This window comes from Neofelis nebulosa, chromosome 2 (genome assembly GCF_028018385.1).
Source record: "Neofelis nebulosa isolate mNeoNeb1 chromosome 2, mNeoNeb1.pri, whole genome shotgun sequence".
Taxonomy (NCBI): Eukaryota; Metazoa; Chordata; class Mammalia; order Carnivora; family Felidae; genus Neofelis; species Neofelis nebulosa.
The window spans coordinates 68,096,355-68,118,875 of NC_080783.1; the positions used below are offsets into that span (position 1 = coordinate 68,096,355).

At 35.1% G+C, this 22,521-nt stretch overlaps 1 protein-coding gene across 14 annotated transcripts in view; it reads left to right on the forward strand.

Moving 5' to 3' along the window:
• Window positions 1-22,521, forward strand: part of COBLL1 (cordon-bleu WH2 repeat protein like 1) — a 176,400-nt gene that overhangs the window by 115,239 nt on the left and 38,640 nt on the right. For 9 of the 14 annotated variants that reach the window (XM_058715101.1, XM_058715091.1, XM_058715098.1 and 6 more), the window contains 5 exons: window positions 9,480-9,681; window positions 11,285-11,513; window positions 12,311-12,349; window positions 16,778-16,875; window positions 16,988-17,224. In XM_058715101.1, the coding sequence (XP_058571084.1) occupies window positions 9,480-9,681; window positions 11,285-11,513; window positions 12,311-12,349; window positions 16,778-16,875; window positions 16,988-17,224 (805 nt within the window). Of the gene's footprint in view, window positions 1-2,785; window positions 2,805-9,479; window positions 9,682-11,284; window positions 11,514-12,310; window positions 12,350-16,777; window positions 16,876-16,987; window positions 17,225-22,521 lie in introns of those variants that run through there. The other 5 variants (XM_058715094.1, XM_058715104.1, XM_058715097.1 and 2 more) reach the window with 2 other exon arrangements.

A 22,521-nucleotide genomic window follows, 5' to 3' on the forward strand; every position in this document is an offset into this window, starting at 1 on the left:
CCAGGTCCTTACCTTATAGTCAGGTGTCTGCCTAGGATGTAATTATTCCTCATGAAGTGTTTGTTCCTTTTTTCTCTATTTTCTTTCTCTGGGACACTTTAAAAACAGTTTTCATTTGGGAGATTTGGTAAAAGATTGACATCAATCCTCTTTTTTAGCCTGTGGAGAGAGCATTGTATGGCTAGACTAGCACAGTCTCTCTTCTTCAAAAGACAATCAACACCATTTATAAAAAAGATATTGCTTTCTTTTATGCTCCTACCATAAATAGAAATTTGTTTTGATTTGAGCAAATCTGAGAATGCCATAAATGAAAACACAAATAAAGAAAGCATAGAACTTGAAGTTAGAAATCCTGGGCCCTATAGTTGATTCTGTAACTTGCTATGTAACCTCTAGCAAGTTGCCTCATCTCTCTGGCCTTTGCCTATAAAATGACCCAGAGACATGTTGCACATGATTTGTGACCTAATTTGCCTGTCCAGCAGCACCAATTTATAGCAGAGTTGAGAGTAAGCCCCGCAGCTTTGACGGGCACTAGTTGGGTCAGAGAACTAGCTCAGAAACAGTTGACATGGACTACAGTGCCACCTATTGGAAAAAGTAGACTATGAAAAATGACAAGATAATAACTGCATTAATGTGGGTCAATTTTGTTTAAAAAAAAATCAGTAATACAACAGTATGGATCTCAGAAGAGTCTCAAAATTTCATATCACATTTACATTTATTGAAAAGTGTAAAATAATGACAAATGTATAGTATATATATAATAGGCAAATAGATTTCAAAAACACTGCTGAAAATCTATTCCATGGCACAAATCATGTTGAACTCTAAGAATGCTTAAATTTTAGTGTAGATACTTATTCAATTATGGATGCTTAAAATAAAAGTTGGAATTTTAACTTAAATTATTTAAGTAGAACAGCACTTTTTGAGTTTTTATTGGTGAGACTGAAGAATCCTGTAATCTGGGCTCCAATATTGCCCTCCACAGCTCTGAGCCAGGGAGTGCATAAGCCTCTACTGGTTGATTGCTGTCCTGGTTGGAAAAAGGTGACAGAATACTCACAGATGTCCTCTGAGTTCATTCCTAGGGGAGCTACTCTCCTCTCTTTACTTTCTGGGCATCTACACCTTATAACAATGACTCTTATTAATTTTCTTTTTGATTTTTTATGACTACAAATGCAATAGTTGGACACTATAAAGTAGGAAAATGCAGATAAGCTAAAAAAATTAAAACATCGGGGCACCTGGGTGGCTCAGTCGGTTAAGCGGCCGACTTCGGCTCAGGTCGTGATCTCACGGTCGGTGAGTTCGAGCCCCGCGTCGGGCTCTGTGCTGACAGCTCGGAGCCTGGAGCCTGTTTCCGATTCTATGTCTCCCTCTCTCTGACCCTCCCCCGTTCATGCTCTGTCTCTCTCTGTCTCAAAAATAAAGGTTAAAAAAAAAAATTAAAAAAAAAAATTAAAAATAAAAAAAAAATTAAAACATCATGTCATTATTAAACAGGCAGTTTACGTATATTAACATTATAGTATATAACCTTTTATTCATACATAGACACACACAAATATATACATTACCTATATGGGCACTTCTTTTGTTTTTTCCCCAATATGGCAATATGGTATCATATTGCAGATGCTATCTTATTAACCTACCTTTAAGTTAATGATTTCTCACTTTTGTGTCATAAAATTTTATCTTTTGTCCATATTTGCATCGCCCCAATTGCAATGAGATGTATTTATAGTATTTCATTTTTTTAAAATCAGGGGTGTGTGTATGTGTTTAATAGATATGTTATTAAATCGCAGTTTTTATGAAGGTAATTATGATTAGTTCTGAATGTAACATCCAAGGTAAATGACCAAGTAGAGTTTAGCCTAAAGTAGTGAATTTCAAAAATTTTTATCTGTTTTTTTTAATCATTTGATGTAAGAACTTTTGTCAGTTTAATACTAATCTAATGTAAGGTTTTATTGTCTTAAAATCTTAATTCTGTGTTACTTTCTTCTAAATGTTTCCTATAGCCTAATTCAGTAAGCATTCTCAACTTTGAGATTAGGTTTATTTGTTTTATGTACCTCATCTACTCCATTTCATGCACATAGGAATAGAGATCATTACTTCATTCCTGAATTCATTATTGAGCTAGGTGGGTTAGCATAAGATAAACAAACATTAGTAATAACAAAGAGTGTTCTAAAAATTTCCATACTATCATTAATCTAATTGGGTTGTTAGTACACATTTGTAAGGGGAGGCTAGAATCTATTCAACTCAACTCAGTTTTGGGAATGCATTGAAAATGGTATTAGATAGTAGGGCAGATTTAAAGAATCATAATAAAGGGGCACCTGGGTGGCTCAGTCAGTTTAGCCTCTGACTTCGGCTCAGGTCATGATCTCATGGTTCATGGGTTCGAGCCCCACATCGGGCTCTGTGCTGACAATTCAGAGCTTGGAGCTTGCCTGCTTCAGATTCTGTTTCTCCGTCTCTCTCTGCCCCTCCCCTACTCATGCTCTGTCTCTCTTTCTCTCAACAATAAATAAACATCAAAAAAATTTTTTTTAATTTAAAGGATCATAATAAGGAAGAATCTTATTCATAGAATTCAACCCCTGTCAGATACTTTGAAATCGGTCTATTCATAAAAAGTCCTTACATCATGCATCTTCATTTTCTATGACAGTCCCTGTTTGTACCTATTATCCCAGATTAATTACTAATAGTGCCCCCTTTTGCTCTCAAGTGTCTCAGATTGGATGATAAATTACATAGCCACCCTATTGGTAAGTGACTTTGTTTAAACACTTCCAGGGGTTGGAAATTCACTGAGGAAGTTATTGGACATCTTGCTGATCTGAGAGCTCTTTGTTGAATCATGACTCTCATTTTTGATATCCAGTTGTACTTTGAAACACAAAAATGGAGGTCTCGTCTTAGCTAGCAGGTGGCAAAACTAGGACAAGATTACCTCTAATAGGTGTCATGAATGCAGAAAGAGTCACCATAGTATTTAGGGGGTGATTTAGTGATGTCATCATTCTTTGAAGTAAAACTACAACAGATAGCAGTTAGCCTGTTCCACACCATCCACCCCACCTTGAATCCTGATTTATGGTTATTGAGAGGCTAAAATGTAGCTCCATTAGGACTCAGGAAATTCTAATTTTGACTGCACCTTCATTCTGTACATGTTCTTCGTAATCTGGTCATGTAACTTTTCTAACTTCAGCTTTTTCATTCATGAAGTAAGAGTAGCTTTTGTGGTGGTTATGAGCTCAAATGAGATAATAGATATAAAATTCATACAAGGGGTTTTTTATTTCTAAAAGAAGTAGGGAATTTCATAGGGATTTCTCCATTTTAAAGAAGAAATAAGAGTTTTTAGAGCGTCTTAAAAAATATCTGCCCTCCAGAAAATTATTTTACAAGAGAAAAAAACCTATAAATGGTAATACACAGTAGACTCTTAAATAATATAATAAACCCAAATTCCAAGTGATGGGGGGTATAGAGGAGGATGATACTATTTCTTATTTGATTGAGAAAGTGATGACCAAGGTCAGCTAGTCCTTTTCTACTTTTAATCATTTGGCTCAGGTTTCAGGTGGCCTGTTGGCACGTGCTCCTGCTTTAGCAAACATGGACACAAGTCTTTTCCTGTGGTGATTCTAGGGTAGAACCTGTTAGCCAATTGCTGTTTGGTACATCAACTTGGGATAGCTATCCTCAAAACAAAATTGTTGTTTTGCTAGAAGTAATTTGACTTCTAGGTGGATAACTCTAAACTATACTCAAGAGATGAGTTCTGTTTTCTGTGGTGCAGTTCGGGACTAGATATTCCCCAAAGTAGCCCCCTTGCATGCAGAGCCTGCTTAAAAGTTAATGTCCTACTTTTATAGTGTTAAGGCTCCTCTTTGATAGAGTTAAGACAGTAATTCTCACGCTTAAAATTGGCTAGGTTAGGACCATGTCTTCTATGTTTTTAGTGCTAAATGCTGAGGCTTCAGTGAAATATAAGAAGCATTTGAACAGGTTTGAGGTTATTTTTGGAAATGGTCTTAACCCAACCTAATGCCATAATCTCACCTCTGTGTAAAGATGTCTTGACTTTAGATACAACAAGGTTACTAGTCAAGTTTGTTAGTTAAGAAAAAAATCCAGCTTTCATACCTCTGTGTATGTGTTTTTAAAGCATATGAATCTCATTTCAACAACTTTGCCTTTTCATACATCTCATACTGTGCAGAGAACTCAGTTGTATATTGTCTAATGTGTTTGAGATACCAGAATTCCCTAAGAGATAAATAATCACAGTTCCTATAAATTCCTCATTCAGTGACACTGACCTCACTGTGTACTGATAACTGTATTAGGTACTGGGAATAAACATTGCTAAGAGAGGGTCTTGCAAGAAAGGAGTGCATATCTAGGTATAAGTGGAACCCACATAACATCTTGAGCCCATCCTCCTCCTTCAGATCAAGATAAGATTGGCCTGAACCCTTGTCCTAGATCTTGGGGAAAGTTCAATCCCCTTCATAATATTATTATAGATTCCCAAGGGTTAATGTTCTTGGAGCCTTCTCCCCTGGCTCTGACTATATATCTTATTTTTGGATTCTCTTTTTTTTTTTTTTTTTTTTTTTTTAATGTTTCTACCTTTTGAAATTTCCTTTCTTTTCTTGATTTAACATGTTCCTGGAAGCTACCAGGACCTTAATGTATCACAGAGCAAATCATTTAAATTAGCAATTTAGGCCTCCTGTTGGGTCCTTTTAGCTACCCTCCCGTGTTCTAGTGTTCGTGCAATACTGGCCTCTTTCTACTGCTTAACTCGTTTTTCTGTCTCTTGTGTCTTCTTACCCTTTTGGTCTGGCATCGGCTTTAATCCTGTCAACACTTTACAAAATATATCTGAAATCTGACTAGTCCAAGCCACCATCTCCCCCTAAATTTTTGCAGTGGCTTTGTAACTGCTTCCCCAGGCTATTGTGAATACAACAATCAGCAGATAATCCGTTTAGATGTAAAGTAGACCTCATCACTCCTCAGAACTCCAGTGGTTTTTTCTCACTTGGTAAAGTCCCAAGTCACTCTGATTTCAGTCTACCTTGTTCACCCCAGCACACTGCTTTCTGTTTTTCCTTAAACTTGTGGAGCACACTATTGCCCCCAGGCCTTTGCAGCTTGTCTAACTCTGCCTGGAATTCTGGAATTTTCTTTCCCCAGATAGCCCATTCCATTCAGGTCTCTGTTCTAATGGCTTTTTTTTTTTTTTTTTTTTTTTTTCCATTTAGAACATTTCCTAACCTCCTTTGTTATCTTATTTTTCATCATAACATTTATTTATTTTTTTTTTTTAATTTTTTTTTTCAACGTTTTTTTATTTATTTTTGGGACAGAGAGAGACAGAGCATGAACGGGGGAGGGGCAGAGAGAGAGGGAGACACAGAATCGGAAACAGGCTCCAGGCTCCGAGCCATCAGCCCAGAGCCCGATGCGGGGCTCGAACTCACGGACCGCGAGATCATGACCTGGCGAAGTCGGACGCTTAACCGACTGCGCCACCCAGGCGCCCCATCATCATAACATTTATTATTATCTGTTATACTGTATATTCTCCTTGTTTCTTTAGCCTCTTTAGATTGCTGGTTTGGAAACTAGCATATGCAGGAGAATTGGCTGCAGTGTTTGTCAAAGCACACACTTCCAGAGTTTCTGATTCACTAATCTGGACTGGGGCTTGAGAATTTGTGTTTCTAACAAGGTCCTAGAAATACTGATGCTGCTGGCCCAGGCACGACACTTTAAGAACCGATGTACCAGAACTACTGTGGCCCATACAGTGGCCACCCACTACCTGTGGTTATTTAAACTGAGTTTAAATGAAAATTTTAGTTTGTTAGCCCACTGTGTCAGTGTATTTCAAGCGCCTACTAGCCGCGTATGGGTGAGTGGTCACCGTATTGGACAGCAGAGATGTAGAAAATTTCCATGTTGGAGAACAGTTGAACAGTACTGATCTAGAACATAAGCTACATGGAGATGGATTTCTTTTCTGTCATCTCCCCTCGCCCAGACTAATATCCCCATATTTATATATCTGGTCTACGTGGCATTTACTTTAGTGTAAGGCATAAAACGGGTACGTAACTTTTTTTTTTTTTTTTTTTTAATCAGATGGCTAGTCTTGTTTCCCAAATACCATTTGTTGAAAATTCAGTTCTTTCCCCCCAAATTTGGAATACCATTATCATATGCAGTCTTAAATTCCCTTCTGCATTTGCATCTGTTATAGAACTTTCTGGTCTGTTGCATTTTTATCCGTCTGGAAATAGGAATATTTTCAAGACAAAATTGGCTCCTGGAATTCTTGAATAAAGAATTGGAATTCTAGAATGAGAGAATAGTGATAAAGAAGTTCTGAGATTTTTAGTTGCCTTTCAAAGACATTTTTATTAGAAAATATTTAGGCAGTGTTCAGTTTAAAAGTCATGACATAGATCTAGTTAGCATGCAGCCTTTTTGCCATGAAATCTGATATAGTGTGCAAAGATTGTAGATGACCAAACTGAGGGAATAGGCCATTCTTATAATATTCTTGGCCCATTATGTGCTTCATTTATTAAATTAGAAAACTAATGTCACAGATAAAAATACAATACTTTATTAAGTCATATTAGCATGGTTAAATACGTGTATATAAAAAGTATTAAATTCTTACCTTTTAAAAATGGAAAATATAGTTTTCCTTAAATGTTTGTATTTTTGTACATAGGAGGACGAAAATGGTGGCACTAATAAATATTTTTATCTTGTTAACTTTTGCATATTTCTGGAAGAGATTCTAAAGAACTGTACATTTAAGAAGTAAAAAAATGTTTAAAGTATAAGCTTCAGTTTTTTGCATTTGTTACATGGCACATTTATATATACAGAGAGAAATATAATCTGAACATATGATCATTTATTCATAGACAGTAGTGGACAGCTCTCCATTTTGGTTGAATGTGAAATTTCGTTTCTCTCCCAGCTTTACTGGAATTATATTGTATTTACCTAGACATTACCTGATCCTTTTTAACTTTATTTACTATCAGGGAAGGGAGATACCGTTTCCAAGTCAAGAATAGGTATGTAGCATTAAATTGGTCTCAAGATAGTAGTATGTTACCAAAAAATAAACTTGAATAATACCATTATGCTAGTCTTCCTGTGGATGAAATTTAATATATCCTACTCATTGCCAAAATTTGGGCAATTATAGACAAATTTATATATGGAATATATATTTATATATTCTATATATATTAGATAGCTCAAGAGGACATAAAATTCCTAAGTTTATTATTATGGAATCATCTAATAAAGGCCTAGGGAACATATTTTAAGGACTGAAACATATTCCAGAGAACATTTTTTTTTTTTTTAATTTATGGAGGGACTTAGAGTTTTTATTCATTTTCTTTATATATGTATAGTGGGGTGCTACTTGTATATGGGGAAGGAAAAGGGATGTGAACGATTGGGCAATAGCCACAGGAGGTAAGGGTGAGGTAGGGGAATGAACACAGGAGATGGTTTGAGAATCTATGTAAAATGTTTAACCTCAAGACCACACATTGCAGATAACTAACTTCTTCCAGGAGGAGACTGCCTCTGTGGAAAAACTGAAGGAGAGTAGAGATGAGGTGCATATGAAAACAGATGTACAAAATTTTAAATGTCAAACTGAATGGTGAGACTCCTAGCCTCATTTCCCTGTCAAGTTCTTGAAAGCCAGTACCCAGGTTCATATCTAGGCAAGAAATTGGAGAATGTTTTATTGACATTTATATTTCCCCATGGAAAAAAAAAATAATTGGCCACCTAATTACCATCAAATGAAGCCCATCAACCTATACCTAATCCATGAAAATAGGCCTTTACAGAGTGTTTTAGTGCCTCAGTCTTCAATATGAACTAACAGCTTAAGATCATCCAGACATTTGAGGAAATCACATAATGCAAAAGATCTTCAGTATTCTTTCCTTGAGGGCTGCTAATTAAGAAAGACTCGGAGACCACATTGTTCTATTGTTGGTGTGAATGGAAACACAATCTGTGTTAACAATTGGAGTCTGTGGTAAGGGAAGCAAAAACTTGGGAGGTGTCTTTGCTGTCAAATTGGATGTGCAGTTTCCTATAGAAGCAGGTTTTATATTACCAGTAATATGTAACACTTAATCACCATTTGAAATTATGCATTTACGTGGTTACTTTCTAATTGTTTCAGCACAAGTGCCCATAACATTTTTCTGTCAAGGGCCAGGTAGGACATATGTTAGGCTTTGTGGGCCATCTGTTTCTATAACATCAACTCAAATCTGCCTTTGTAACACACAAGCAGCCCTAGATATTATGTAAACAAGTGAGCATTGTTGTGTTCCAATAAAATTTTATTTACAAAAATAGTCTGTGGGCCCACTTTGACCTGCAGACTATAGTTTGCTGACACTTTGTCTAGTCTATTTAGTAGTGTAGATCTGTGAGAGCAGATATACTGTTAACACTTGTATTGTGTCTCCAGGGCCTAGAATATATTAAATATTATTTGAATGAATTAAGAAATCTGTACTATACACTTCTTTAGAATTTTGTGGGCTTCTTCATGTAGATACTCATTGTGCTTTCTAAAGCCCAAAGGGTGGTGGTAGTGGTCCTTCCTTCCGTCCTTCCTTCCATCCTTCCTTCCTTCCTTCCGTCCTTCCTTCCATCCATCCTTCCTTCCTAACTTCCTTCCTTCCTTCCTTCCTTCCTTCCTTCCTTCCTTCCTTCCTTCCTTCCTTCCTTCCTAAGTAAGCTCTTTGTGCAACATGGGGCTTGAAGTCATGACCCCAAATCAATAGTCACATGCTTTACTCACTGAGACAGCCAGGCACCCTGGGGTGGTTGTTGTTCCTAATGCTTCATTTTTATGAGCTCTTTGGAGCATAACCAGTTCATAAGCAAAAGACTGCTGGTATTCAAAATAATATTGTGAAGGAGCATCTAGCAAGGTACTCTTGGGTAAGGAAAGGACTTCTCTTAAAATGTATAATACGATGACAACTTGGCAGATAAAAAATATAGGTAATTTTTAAACCAGCACTAGGACCCAAGCTCTCTTGAATATTAATCAGGATTTTTTTAACTATTATAATTTTGTCCACTTAAATATCTTATAGTTAGAGAGATGCTTGGAGTCCAGGCATACACTTCCTGCAGGTATACACCTCCTCCAGGTACACACCTTCTGCAGTGGGGGAAAAAAATCTTGCAGTTAGATTTTTAAGTTCCTTTCACACATACTCTTTTATAGCCCTGTTTTATCTACTGAAAACAAGGCCTTAAGAAAAATGCTAGGGATAATAATAACTTTAACATTTAATGAAATTGTTTTATGGACTTATGAGATCGGTATTATTTTTGTTTTACAGTAAACCTATGATGGACTTGTTGATATTCCTCTGTGCACAGTATCACTTAAACCCATCAAGTTACACAATTGATCTGCAGTCAGCTGAAAACAACCCCATTAAATTTAAGCCAAACACACCAATAGGAATGTTGGAGGTGGAGAAAGTCATTTTAAAGCCAAAAGTTTTGGATAAGAAAAAATCTACACCTATAATACCAGAGGTAAGAACATCACTGTAGATTTTGATGTCTTCTGGCAAAAATACTAAATTGATTTTTCAGTCATTAACTGAAGGTTGTATTTATTTCAAATGAAACAAAAATGGACTTTCTGTTTAATTTGATGTGAGCATGGCTATCTTGTTTGCCTAGGACACTTTGTTTAGGATTCATTTAGTTATTGATCTTTGGATTAACTAGAATTTGAGGAATACTTTAGATTTTAGATGCTCTAAAGTGATCTCTAGGACCATATCAGAATCTGACAATTATAAATTATCTACATTTTAACTAACTGTTTCAAAAAGAGGAAGGTTTTAGAATCTTTTAATGAAAATTTATTTAAGAATTAAAATATTTTTTGGCTTCTCTGTACTTGGTAAGTGGTGGTTTTACTTATTCTAAATTGTTAATTTGAGCTATATAATGACTCAGTTTTCTGTATTATATGGATTTTAAGCAGAATTTTTTTTTGCTCTCAAAAATTTTTAACCATGATGATTCTAACAATTCTTCTTTGTTTACAAAATTGTTCTGTTTCTGTAAGCAATAGGGATAGAATTTTTTGAGTTTCAAGAACTATTTTTTCATTAGGAACATCAACCATTTTAACTTTGGGGAATATATAAAAGTCTATATATTAAATTCATAGTTTATTTACATATGACTTGAGTGTATATATTCTCACATTTTCTTCATATTGTTATGTAGCTTTTTATTAAAAATTTAAGAATTCCCTTACAGTATTAAAACATTTGTATTATATAAAATATTAACATTAAGAATTAATTAGGACATTGGACTATTTTCCATCTAGATACGTATGTATCTAGGTGGAAATATTTGTGCTATAGCATGGGATTATACATTGTGTTATAGTTTAATGAATACATGTTAAGCTTTGAGAATCTACAAACTGTAGATTTAGCATGGTAACATGTTTCTGAATCCCATTTATATACAGGAATAAATTCAGTTACATTAAAATGATATGTTTAGAATCTTTTCAATAATTTTAATTATAACTAGATATCTAAATTGTCAAATAATAGTGACAACAGGTAATCGCAATAGCTAATGTTTATTTGTTCATAATTTATGTGCCAGACCTATGCTAAGCTTTTTATATGGATTATCTCATTTGTCTTATTTCCAATAGAGAGAAGTACAAAATTCTATATTTTAACCCAAAATTCTATATTTTAATCACTTTTTTCATCCAAACAACTGGCAAACCACTAGATAAATATTCTTCAGCTGAAACAAAAAATAGAACATGTGCAACTCTTTATTATTATGGGTGTTTGCTCACTTATAAACATGTTAGGGAACAAAACAAAATATCAATAGTATTTTATGTTCCCTCTTGAATGTAAAACTAACTTATACCTTACAAGGGCTATGAATTTAATCTAGGTTACTTAATAAACAAATTATTTTTAAGAATATGCTTCAGGACAAAAAAAACAATTTTACACCAAAATAGAAAATTACTGTTTATTGTAAGACTATATAATTATAGATTATCTCTTTATTATAGATATCATTGTGGAATGCTTTAGTAAATAAATTATGGTAATAACTATGGATTTATTCTGTGTTTCAGAAAACTGTGAGAGTCGTGATCAATTTTAAGAAAACGCAGAAGACAATAGTGAGAGTTAGCCCACATGCACCACTTCAAGAACTTGCCCCCATTATATGCAGCAAATGTGAGTTTGATCCACTGCATACACTGTTGTTGAAGGATTATCAATCTCAGGAGCCCCTTGATTTGACAAAATCTCTTAATGACCTGGGACTAAGAGAATTATATGCCATGGATGTCAGCAGAGGTAAGGAAGACTCTTTGTTTTATACACTTGACAGGAGGTTCATGTAAGCGCATGTATTGTGTTTGTGAATAGAGTTTCTGAAGTTCATAATGACAAGTTCATGGATCCTGTAAATAGAGGTCAATACATGTCATTGGTAATAAGAGAAAATGTAATAAAATTTAACTTGATTTCAGTTTTTGAAATTAGAACAAAAACTTATCTTTCTTCTTTGTGATTCACATTTTACACTTTTTCATCAACCTGTGAATAGTTTTTGGTGGGATTTAACTTAATTCTTTGTGGCTTTGAGATTTAAACAGAAAATAAAAATTTACATTTAAATTCATTGTTGTTTTAATCAAGTGTGAATTACTGTAGACTCACCATGTTTTGCCTGAGTCTTAATTATCATTCAAATTTATAAGTTTCTGGAAAGATTTTTTTTTCTAGGTTCTCCCAAAATCAACTGGCTTATAAAAAAATCTAACTCCAAAACTTTTCTAAATAAAAATAACTGGCAGTGTTAATCTGTAGAAATAATTTAACGTATTAAAATTTGGAGATCTTAGGTTATGTTGGTTTCTATGCTAATAGATAAATGCAAGCTTATTTATTCAACATGTGTTTCACAGGAAATAAAAGTTTAGTGAAGGATGATTACTTACATCCCCTGTGCATGGAGCACTTCAAATTTCATCCTCAAATTGTGGATTTATATAATCCATAGACAGCTATTTCAACTCAGTGGTGTTTTATACTTGAACAAACATCATCTTTACAGTCAATTTACCCTCTTTTACCCCCTCCTTCTGTAGCCACTTCTGTTACTGCCTCCAATAAGTCATCTTTACAAGGTAAGACATATGAATAAGTAGAAAAAAATTATAACATGAAATCTCTATTTTTATGGATAAATTAAAATAAGCTTCTAATTTACCTGTTTTCTTAACATTACTAATGTGTACATTCTGTAAGAAAACTTCTGGCTCTCATTTCCTGAAAATTAAGAACCCCCCCCAACCTTTGATTTCTGAAATTAATATAATAATTACATTTCAATAACTGCTTAAAAATTAATATCATCCTAAGAATGTGAGAAACATATTTTTGATTCTCATATAAGAAAAAACGATTTTTCTGGTTATATATTAAGTTCAATTGGTGATAGTTTGGTGATACCAAGAAAGGATCTCAGATTATTTACATTATAACCAGGGTATATTCATTATTGAAAATTTTTGCAGTGTTAAATTGTGAATATTTTATAATAACATGGAAAATACTTATGCTAAAATTAGCTTTTAAAGCATTTAAATGAGTTTAATACAGTATGTACAAAAATTTTTACATGAAATTTCTGAAATGAAGTACATAAAAAATTTTAATACTGGTTACCTTTTGGTAGGGCTATGGGTAATTTTTTTCAACCTTTTCTTTATAGTGCAGAATTTTATAATGGGAATGTATTACTTTCATAGAGGAAAACTTTATTAAAAATTAGCCTATAATAATAAAGTCTGGAAGCCTTTTTCCTCCATTAAAAAAGGATAGACTCAGATAATTTATTACTATAATAATTACCACTCTACTGAAAAAAAAAAAGAAACCTAATAAACGTATTACAAAAAATAAGAAACTTAATAAAAGAAACTTAAGAAACATTATGTGTTATTGGAATCTTCTTTCTTTACCACTTTCAATTTTCCTATAGCACAGTAAGCCTCTCAGTCCCAAGAATTAGTCTATGTAAGTAATGTTGTGATTCTTTGTTATTAGTGGCTATCATAAAGACTACGCTAATCAAAGGCGCTGAAAATTGTTATGATCATAAAGCATACATTGGCTAATAATCAGGGGATAGGCATTTAAATTCTGAAACTGCATTAGCTGTCAAACTCATTTAGCAAGTTGATAGGGTGAATAGCTTTTTATCTGTCGGGATCTCACCTTCCACTTCTATAATAATAGATTGGGAGAAAAAATGGGCTTTTTTCCAGTAGCAACATCCTAGTACTTAAACATAGCTTTCGCTTCTACCTTAGCCATTCTCTACATACACAACCCAAAGCAAATTCCATAGTCTTGTTGCCTCATTTTGGAGGTGTTTAATGCATTGGTTTGTGATATCCCTTCCAAGCCCAGAAAATATGTGGTTTATTCAGGGTATTAAAAGTTGTGAATTTAACCTTAAGAGATTGGACTGGGAAAATTAAGAAAGCTCATTTTACAGTGTCACAATCCACAAGATCAACAGAAATGCTCCAAATGCCACTGCCTGCTAATTTTGTCTGATATTATCAGAAGTCTTAGAACTTTGTATGCAGTTATTTAGAGTCTCTCTTCTGGAAACAGGAAACTACAGTGTTTTTGAGTTGTTTTTCTAAGTAAGCTGAACCCCTTGTGTTTCTTAGTGTTTAACTCTGACTCGTGGTGATCTCTTCCATAGAGCTGTAAGTGAAGACTTAGGTTAAGTAGTATGGAGAATGGCAAAGTGCCTAGAAATTGCTTTAAGAAATAATTTGGTTATATTGATTGCACTGTACCGCCATGTGAATTTTCTATCTACTGTTCCACCTCAATTTAATTGTATGTCTACATTCAATTAGCAGAAAAGTCTATCATAAGATGAAATAGCATTTCTAAAAAAAAAAAAAAAAGGAAAAGTCAAAGGTATTATACATATCTTTGAATAGATACTAGATTCTGCTTCCTTTTCTTTACATTCTCTATCTTAGAAAAAGGGCTCAGAATGATAATTTGTGATACCTACCTCACTGGATTGTTATAGGAAAGAAATTAGGCATGTGAAAAATCTGTAACCGTAAAGTGCTATCCACTCATTATTAGTATTGTCAGTAAACTCATTGTACAGAGCGTACTACTTACTTAATGTTTCAAGCATCAGATTTATGAAGTTTTCATTTGAGAAATATAATTCTCCTTTAATGTGTTATTGAGGCATATTGGATTAATATATTTATTGTCATTAACTATCTCTACTTTCTTGGAGTGGCCCCTATTTTGTCATAATTTATTTTTAAACATCTTTTTTATTTTTTTTTATTTTTTTAATGTTTATTTTGGGGGAGAGACAGAGTGTAAGTGGGGGTGGGGGGGCGGCAGAGAGAGAGGGAGATATGGAATCTGAAGGAGACAAGGAATCTGTGTGCCCAGAGCCTGACGTGGGGCTCGAACCACTAACCATGAGATCATGCATGACCTGAGCCGAACTTGGACACTCAACTGACTGAACCACCCAGGTGCCCCCTTAAACATATCTTTTAAATAAAAAGACTATGCATTTAGTCCTAAGAAAGAGGTATGTATTTAAGATTTAAATGTATTTAAGACTATACATTTACCTCTAAGTTGTGGTTTAGACCATTTCAATATATGGTACTTTGTCTCAAATGTCACTGAAATGATATTGTGATTTACCATAAAATACATATGTGCTCCTTAGTAGAAATGTTTTTTGAAACTGACAGATTCCCCATTCCATGTTTCTCTCTCTCTCTCTCTCTTTTTTTTAATTTGCAAGTCATTTGTTGAAGAAACCGGGTCTTCTGTTTTCTCGAGTTTCCCACATTCAGAATTTTGCTGATTGCATCCTCTGGTGCAATTAAACATGCGTCTTGGTCATCTCTATTTCCTCTACATTGATTATTAAACCTAGAGACTTGATCAGATTTGGGTGAGATATTTTCAGCAAGAATACTTCATAGGTGGTATTATGTACTTTCAGCAGCAGCCACGTAATAGCGAGTCACATGTATGTATGTATGTTGTCTCTGCACCCAATGTGGGACTCAAACTCAGGACCATAATATCAAGAGTTGCATGCTCTACCGACTAAGCCAGACAGGTGCCCTGCAAGTTAACCATTTTTGATGTTAGCCATCAATAATCATTGCTTAAATCTTGATTAGGAGTTGGAAAATAATCATAATCTGCAAATATTCCTTTAGTTATTAATTGAGATGAGATATTTCTGAAACAGCAAATTTCCCCATATCAGCTTGTCTACCTGGGTAGAGTTCATTCAGAAGAGGCATGAAAAAAAGTGTGACTCTTTTCCTTCATCAGTTTTTAACATAACAGACTGGTTCCTTAGCAGTACCCGAAGGTAAACAGTGAGGATGTTATTTTCTTCAGTACCATTATAAATGCATGGAATTAAACGTATGCAAAATGTTTCAATTTATTCAGTTATTCGTATGATGCCCAAGTTGTCCTGACTTTGGTCAGTAAAAACCATGTCAGATTGGTTCCTGCACCCTTTTAAAATGACCCCCTTTGACTCTGATTTCTTTCTGTCTACTATGACTAGATATTCCAGACTAATGTTTACAATCCTTGATATCACAAAGAATCAACCATTTGTATGCAGTTGTGGTCCTCTTTTAGTGGGAAATGGTATTTAGAGACTATCTGGGCCAGGGTTCCTCAGCATTACTAGATTTGTCATTGTTTGTAGACCTTTTTAGTTGACATTAGGAAATACTTTTTGGAAAAATGGAATGTTAATATGCAATCATGAGGGTGGACATTTACCATTCTGATTAAAATGTGGTTTCTTAATTTTGGCTCTATTGACATTTGGGCCCGGATAACCCTTTGTTGTTGGGGGGCTGTCCTGTGCATTGTAGTGTGCTCAGCATCACTGGCCTCTACCCAGTAGATGCTGGTAGCACGTCCTCCTGCCCTACCTCAGTTGTGACAACTAAAATTGTCCCCAGACATTATCCAGTGTTCTTGGGGGACAGGAGTGGGGAAACTTGCCCCTTTATTGAGAACCATCAGATTAAAGAAATAATGTTTTGAAACACTTAATAAAGTACTAATGAATCATGTTTTGGAGAATACAGTATTTCATAACTGTTTAGCTCTGAGATAAAATAAAAATTCAAACTGTATGATAACAGCTTCCTATCTCATTTAATTCAAAGTGTCCATTTTACTTCTGAGATGTTGGTAATTGTGCATAGAACACAGACTCTGAGTCACAAAGAATTGAGTTTATGTCCTAGCTCTGTCATTTCTTGATTGTTGGCCCCAAGTATGTATGTTTGTTTCTCTAATCTTCAGATTGCTCTGCTCTGGAATAGGAACAATAATACTAAATTTACATGTTGCTTTGAGAATTGAATAAGCAGAGTGCATGGTTCATAGTCAATCATAATTAGTAGCTTTTATCACTTGATAAGCTTTTCAAGGGAAAACTTGGAGGTGAACATATACAACTCCATATACAAAAGTAAGAGCCTTTTCTTCTATTTTAGAATCCTGCCAAATATCACAAAACCTAGACATTATGAAGGAGAAAGACAATAAAGGTTTTTTCAGCTTTTTTCAACGCAGTAAGAAAAAGCGGGAACAGGTAAAAGTTTTCTTATGCAATGTTTTCTCAGATTCTTCTCATCTGTTTTTTAATTGCATGTGCTTTTTACCTTGAAATTACCTATAGATTTTGCCTTTTCATTCTTTGTCAGACTGCAAGTGCTCCTGCAACTCCTCTAGTAAGTAAGCATCACCCGGCTTTTACTAGGTCCAATACCATTTCCAAACCATACATTTCAAACACCCTGCCATCCGATGCGCCCAAGAAGAGGCGGGCTCCACTGCCTCCAATGCCAGTGTCTCAGAGCGCCCCGCAGGACCTTGCTCACATCCAGGAGAGGCCAGCTTCTTGTGTAGTGAAATCCTTGAGTGTGGATGAAACAGATAAGGTGCGTAATTTTGTTTTGTTTTGTGTTTTTAGGATGGGGCAGGGGGCCATCTATTTTTCCTCTTACTTGTCCTTTTCCACCTCATCTACTAATAAGGTCACTAAGTTACTAATATGTGATAAGATGAATAACATGTTATTAGTAACATTGGCCCTGGGAAGAGATTATGTACAGTTCTGTGATGCTGTAAAGAATAAATGTGTCAATTTTAAGTAGCTTTCATATTCAAGCAAATAAATCATCCATAAACTTTAAAGTCCTGACTAAGGCCCAACCAGAGGCGCTTGCTGAATGCATGTATTGGGAATGCAAATCCTTATTTTTGAACTTTTTTTTTTTTTAAATAGCAACAAGACCTTTATGTGGCATTCGTGGGTTTGTAACTAGATGTATCTTCTTGACCTGACTCTGGGATTCTCTTGGGGAATTCCTGATACTTTTTTGGTAGATAGACACTTTACAGTTAAAGAAATAAAAATTAAAAAGTGTCTTTTTATAGAGAATATATTTCAGTTCTTTTCTATACTCTTTATGTTCAAAGCAGTGTTCTAGGTGTGTCTTTGCTTCTGTTCACTCCCACATTTTCCTGCAACATGTGGTTTTCCTGCAAACTACTTTTCATAGCTATAAAATACGTACGTTCCTTGCTTTATTCATGTGGACTGTAAATGAAGTTTTAAGCAAAGGGGATTGAACATGAGACTGTATGTTTTGTTGCTTGTAATCAGACGAACGATTTAAGTAACCTTGAGAGCAAATTTTATTTTGAGATATATGAGACACTGAGAAGTTTTCCTATATCTACTTGAAGGGTTTTATTTCCCCTTGGAAGTTTAGTAAACTCAATGGTTAGGTAAATTAACACTTCCCAACCAACTAATAAACATTTCTATGCTTTCTTAACTTTAAAAATTTTAACCATAGTTTTTAATTGTAATTTATAAACTAAATGCCTTTAGAATGTAAATAGAAATCAGAGTAGAAATGAAGCAAAAAATGCTTAAATTCAGTAGCTCTTTAGAAAATCATCTATTCAGCTGTCTTCTTATTTCTATAAAGATTTTCTTATCTAATGTCTGTGGTAAAAAAAATCTCACCTTACGAATCAGGAGGATAGTTATTTTTTCAAATGATAAAATCATTTGCTACAAAGTTTTGCAAAGTAACTGCTAGGTAATTGGGTGAAGTGTTACAGAAGAGGTGATTTTTGGGTTCAGGATTAACATCTGTGTGGGTGTGCCTTAGTCAGGCAAGAGGAACCACATTCAAAGATGTGGGAATGTGAAGGCGATGGCCTGCCCGGGCATGAACAAGAAAGAGAGATTGAAACCGAGTGAGATAAGCAGAGGCAAAGTCAGTGTCCCCAAAGACTGCATTTTGTGGCTGTAACTCCTCTGTATTTCTTCATAGTAAGTCATTTAAAACGTAGCACTTTTAGGATTGTTTTAAAATTTTAATTATCATAGAGCTATACTACAAGGGTGTAAATTATTATACTTTTGAGTAGTTACTGATGTCTGTCTTTTTCTTTGTGTAGAAATAAATCTCAGCCCCTGCTCACAAATCTTTATTCCAAATGACCTCATCCATTCTCTTCCAGTAAACTTCCTTGTGCTTGGATCCTGAAGAGGCCTACATTGTCTTTCTAATAGTCTGCCTCTCAACATTCTAGACTGTGCTTCCAGTGGCCTCACCAAAAGCCATTTCTTTTGATTCTCACCCTCTGGTCTTTGACCAGTTGATGATCCCATGTTAAGTAATTTTTTTTTCTTTCTTTCTTTTTTTTTGGTATGTTGCCTTTGGCAGACTGGACATCTTTATATAATTTTCTAATTATTTTTTCTTTTGATCTGGACATCTGGGGATTCTTTGATGTATTGTTCAGTATGACCCAGAATTATTTGTTTCTCCCTAGAGAAGCTGAAGAACCATTTTTTATTTATTCATTACAAAAATTCTTAACAATTATGCTGTGGTTCGGGATGTGTGTGTGTGTGTGTGTGTGTGTGTGTGTGTGTGTGTGCGCGTGCGCACACACACACACACAATCATGCCTTCCTAGGCATCTCAGCATTTATTTCCTTTACTTCACCATATTTGATGTGCTAAATCACCCCGTGGTCTTGATTTTTTCTCTTTTTCTTGGTCCTGATTCTCTTTTTATATTTCACCTCTATTTCTTACCACCACTTCCTCTACCCATTTTCTAAATTTGGAGGTACCTGAATTTATGGTCTTCACCTATATTTACCATACTCTTTCAAAGAAAACGTGTTCTTTGTTGAGTTCTCAACTGCAGTGGTTTGAATAGTGTCCCCTCAAAAGATATGTCCAAGTCAAGGATCTAGAAATAAAATCATGGTGGACTTAGTCTGGGCCCAATTCCTATGACTCGTGTTCTTATAAGAGAGGAGACACATGCACAGAGACAAAAAAGGAGAAGGTCATGCGATAATGCAGACCAAGACTGTTGTTATGCTGCCATAAGCCAAGGAAACCCAGAAGCTGGAAGAGGCAAGGAAGGATTCTCCCCTAGTACTTTCAGAGAGAGAGATGGTCCTGCCGACAGCTTGATTTCAGACTTCTGGCCTCCAGAACTATGAAGGAATACATTTCTGTTGTGTTTAGCCCCTCAGTCGTGGTAAATTGTTACAGAAGTCCTGGGGAATGAACATATCAACTCTGTGATTCCAATCCCAGTATTTTCTTCAGTTGCAGATTGAACTCACGGTTGTTTCTTCACTCATCACTACCTGGAAATCAGCATATTGGAGATAAAGCTTGTTTTTGTTCTCCCAGATTTAAAAGCTCAGGATCATTTTTGATGTTTTGTTTTGTTTTGTTTAGTGAGCCCTTCATTCAGTCTCCCTTCCTTATCTTTCCTTGTCCCTTTCTTTCATTCCTTCTCGTGAAGTCATGCCTTAGAAAAATTCAGGGTGCAGGGGTGCCTGGGTGACTCAGTTGGTTAAGCATCTGACTTTGGCTCAGGTCATGATCTTATGGTTCGTGGGTTCAAGCCCCATGCTGGGCTCTGTGCTGACAACTCAGAGCCTGGAGCCTGCATCAGATTCTGTGTTTCTCTCTCTCTGCCCCTCCCCTGCTCATGCTCTGTCTCTGTCTTTTTTAAAAATAGTTAAACATTAAAAAATTTTATTGAAAAAAGTGAGAGAGAGAGAGAGAGAGAGAAAGAAGTCCAGGGTGCAGAGTAAGGAGAAGACCAGTACTTTAACATGTCTTCTTAGTTCAGAAACTTTGATAACTGGCTGTTACTTTCTAGGCATTCAAGTCCCTCTACAAACCAATCACAATTTGGGGGAGAGGACAGTTCTACTTTTGTTTCTTTTCAGTTTTGTTGGAGTATAATCGACAGAGCAAATTACAAGATAATTTAAAGTGTACATTGTGGTGGTGAATTGAAATACATACACATTGTGAAAGAATTCCTACCATTTACTTAATTAACATATCCATCACCTCACATATTTTTTTTGATAAGAATGTTTAATTTCTATTCTCTTAATGAATTGTGATTATATCATACAGTATTAACCATAGTCACCATTATTTACATTAGATCTGCAGACCTTATTCTTCTAATAGCTGAAAGTTTGTCCCCTTTTACCAACCTCTCCTGAGTTTTTTCTCAGTCAACCTTTTTTTACTCTCTCTTTCTGTCTTTTAGATTCCCCATATAAATGATGCCATCCATTGTTTGTCTTTCTCTCTCTTGCTTATTTCACTTAATGTAATACCCTCAGGGTCCATCCATGTTGTTGCAAATGGCAGGCTTCCTTGTTTCCCTAATACTCCATTGTATGTATGTACTGCGTATCTATTTATCCATACATGAACACTTAGGTTGTTCCCATATTATGACCATTGTGAATAATGCTGCAGTAAACATGAGACTGTAGGTATATTGTTGATACCATTTTCATTTCCTTTAGATACATATGCAGAAATGGGACTGCTGGATCATATGCTAGTTCTATTTTTAATTATTAAAAACATCCTCTCTACTGTTTTCCATAGTGGCTATACCATTTTACTTTTTCACCAAGAGTGCACAAGGATTCCCTTTTTTCCACATCCTTGCCAGCACAAATCTCTTCTTGATGACAGCCATTTTAGGAGAGATGAGGTGATATTTCATTGTGGTTTTGAGTTGTGCTTCCCTGATTATAAGTGATGTTGAGCACCTTTTCATGTACCTGTTGGCCATTTGTATATTTTCCTCAAGAAAATGTGTATTCAGTTCCCCTTCCCATTTTCAAATTGCATTGTTTATTGTTTTTGCAAACGAGTTGCATGAGTTTTTATATATTTTGGATATTAACCCCACATCAGATATTTGGTTTACAAACATTTTTCCCATTTCCATAGGTTGCCTTTTCACTGTGTTGATGGTGTCCTTTGCTGTGCAGAAATGAAGTTTTGTTTTAAACTTTAATTCCTCATCATTTCCAGTATGCTTTCAACTCTAACCATGAGATTTGACTCATTGCTTGTGCAGAAGCCTATTTCCTATTCTTTTAGCATAGTGAGCCTGGTGTTCTCTTCTTCATTCCTATTTATCCATTCAAATTATACCTGTGGTTTCACTCATTTCATAGAGAATTTTCTAAAGATTCCAGAAGGGTGATCTTACTTTCTCTGAATTTGTCTCTCCTGTGAATTTTTATTTTGTCTTTATTTATATATATATGTGTAGGTTGTATATTTAAATGATACATATTTCTAAAGATAAAAAGGAGAATGGAGTGAAGATTCTCCTTCCTTACCCTGACCTCAGCCAAATTCTTCTGCCTGGAGGCAACCACTGATAACAGTTTCTTGTGTATCCTTCCAGACATGACCTATTCATATTCAAGCCAATATTTGTGCTACACATGATTTTTTTTTCTAGTCATACACTGCATGCACTGTGTTACACCTCACTTTTTAGTAGTGAATGATATATTTTGGAAATCCTTAATACTTAACGGCCTTCCTCTTTTTAAAGACTGTGTAATATTCCATTGGTGGCCATAACACAACATAGGGTAAATGCCCCATCTTCTGAAGATAAACGTTAGTGTTATGTTATTGTTTAAAGTTTATAGCATTGTTAGTTTTTCCCTTTTCCTCTTCACAACAGAAGGGCAAGAATTGTGTTCCCCAGCAAAATATTGCAACATAATAGGTGTTTTAAGAGAATTAATAAGTAACCTTTAATTTGAACTTTCATACAGCCAAGTGTCGTATATACAATGAGAATTACTGTCACACAGACTATCACAAAAGTTTAGTATTTCATG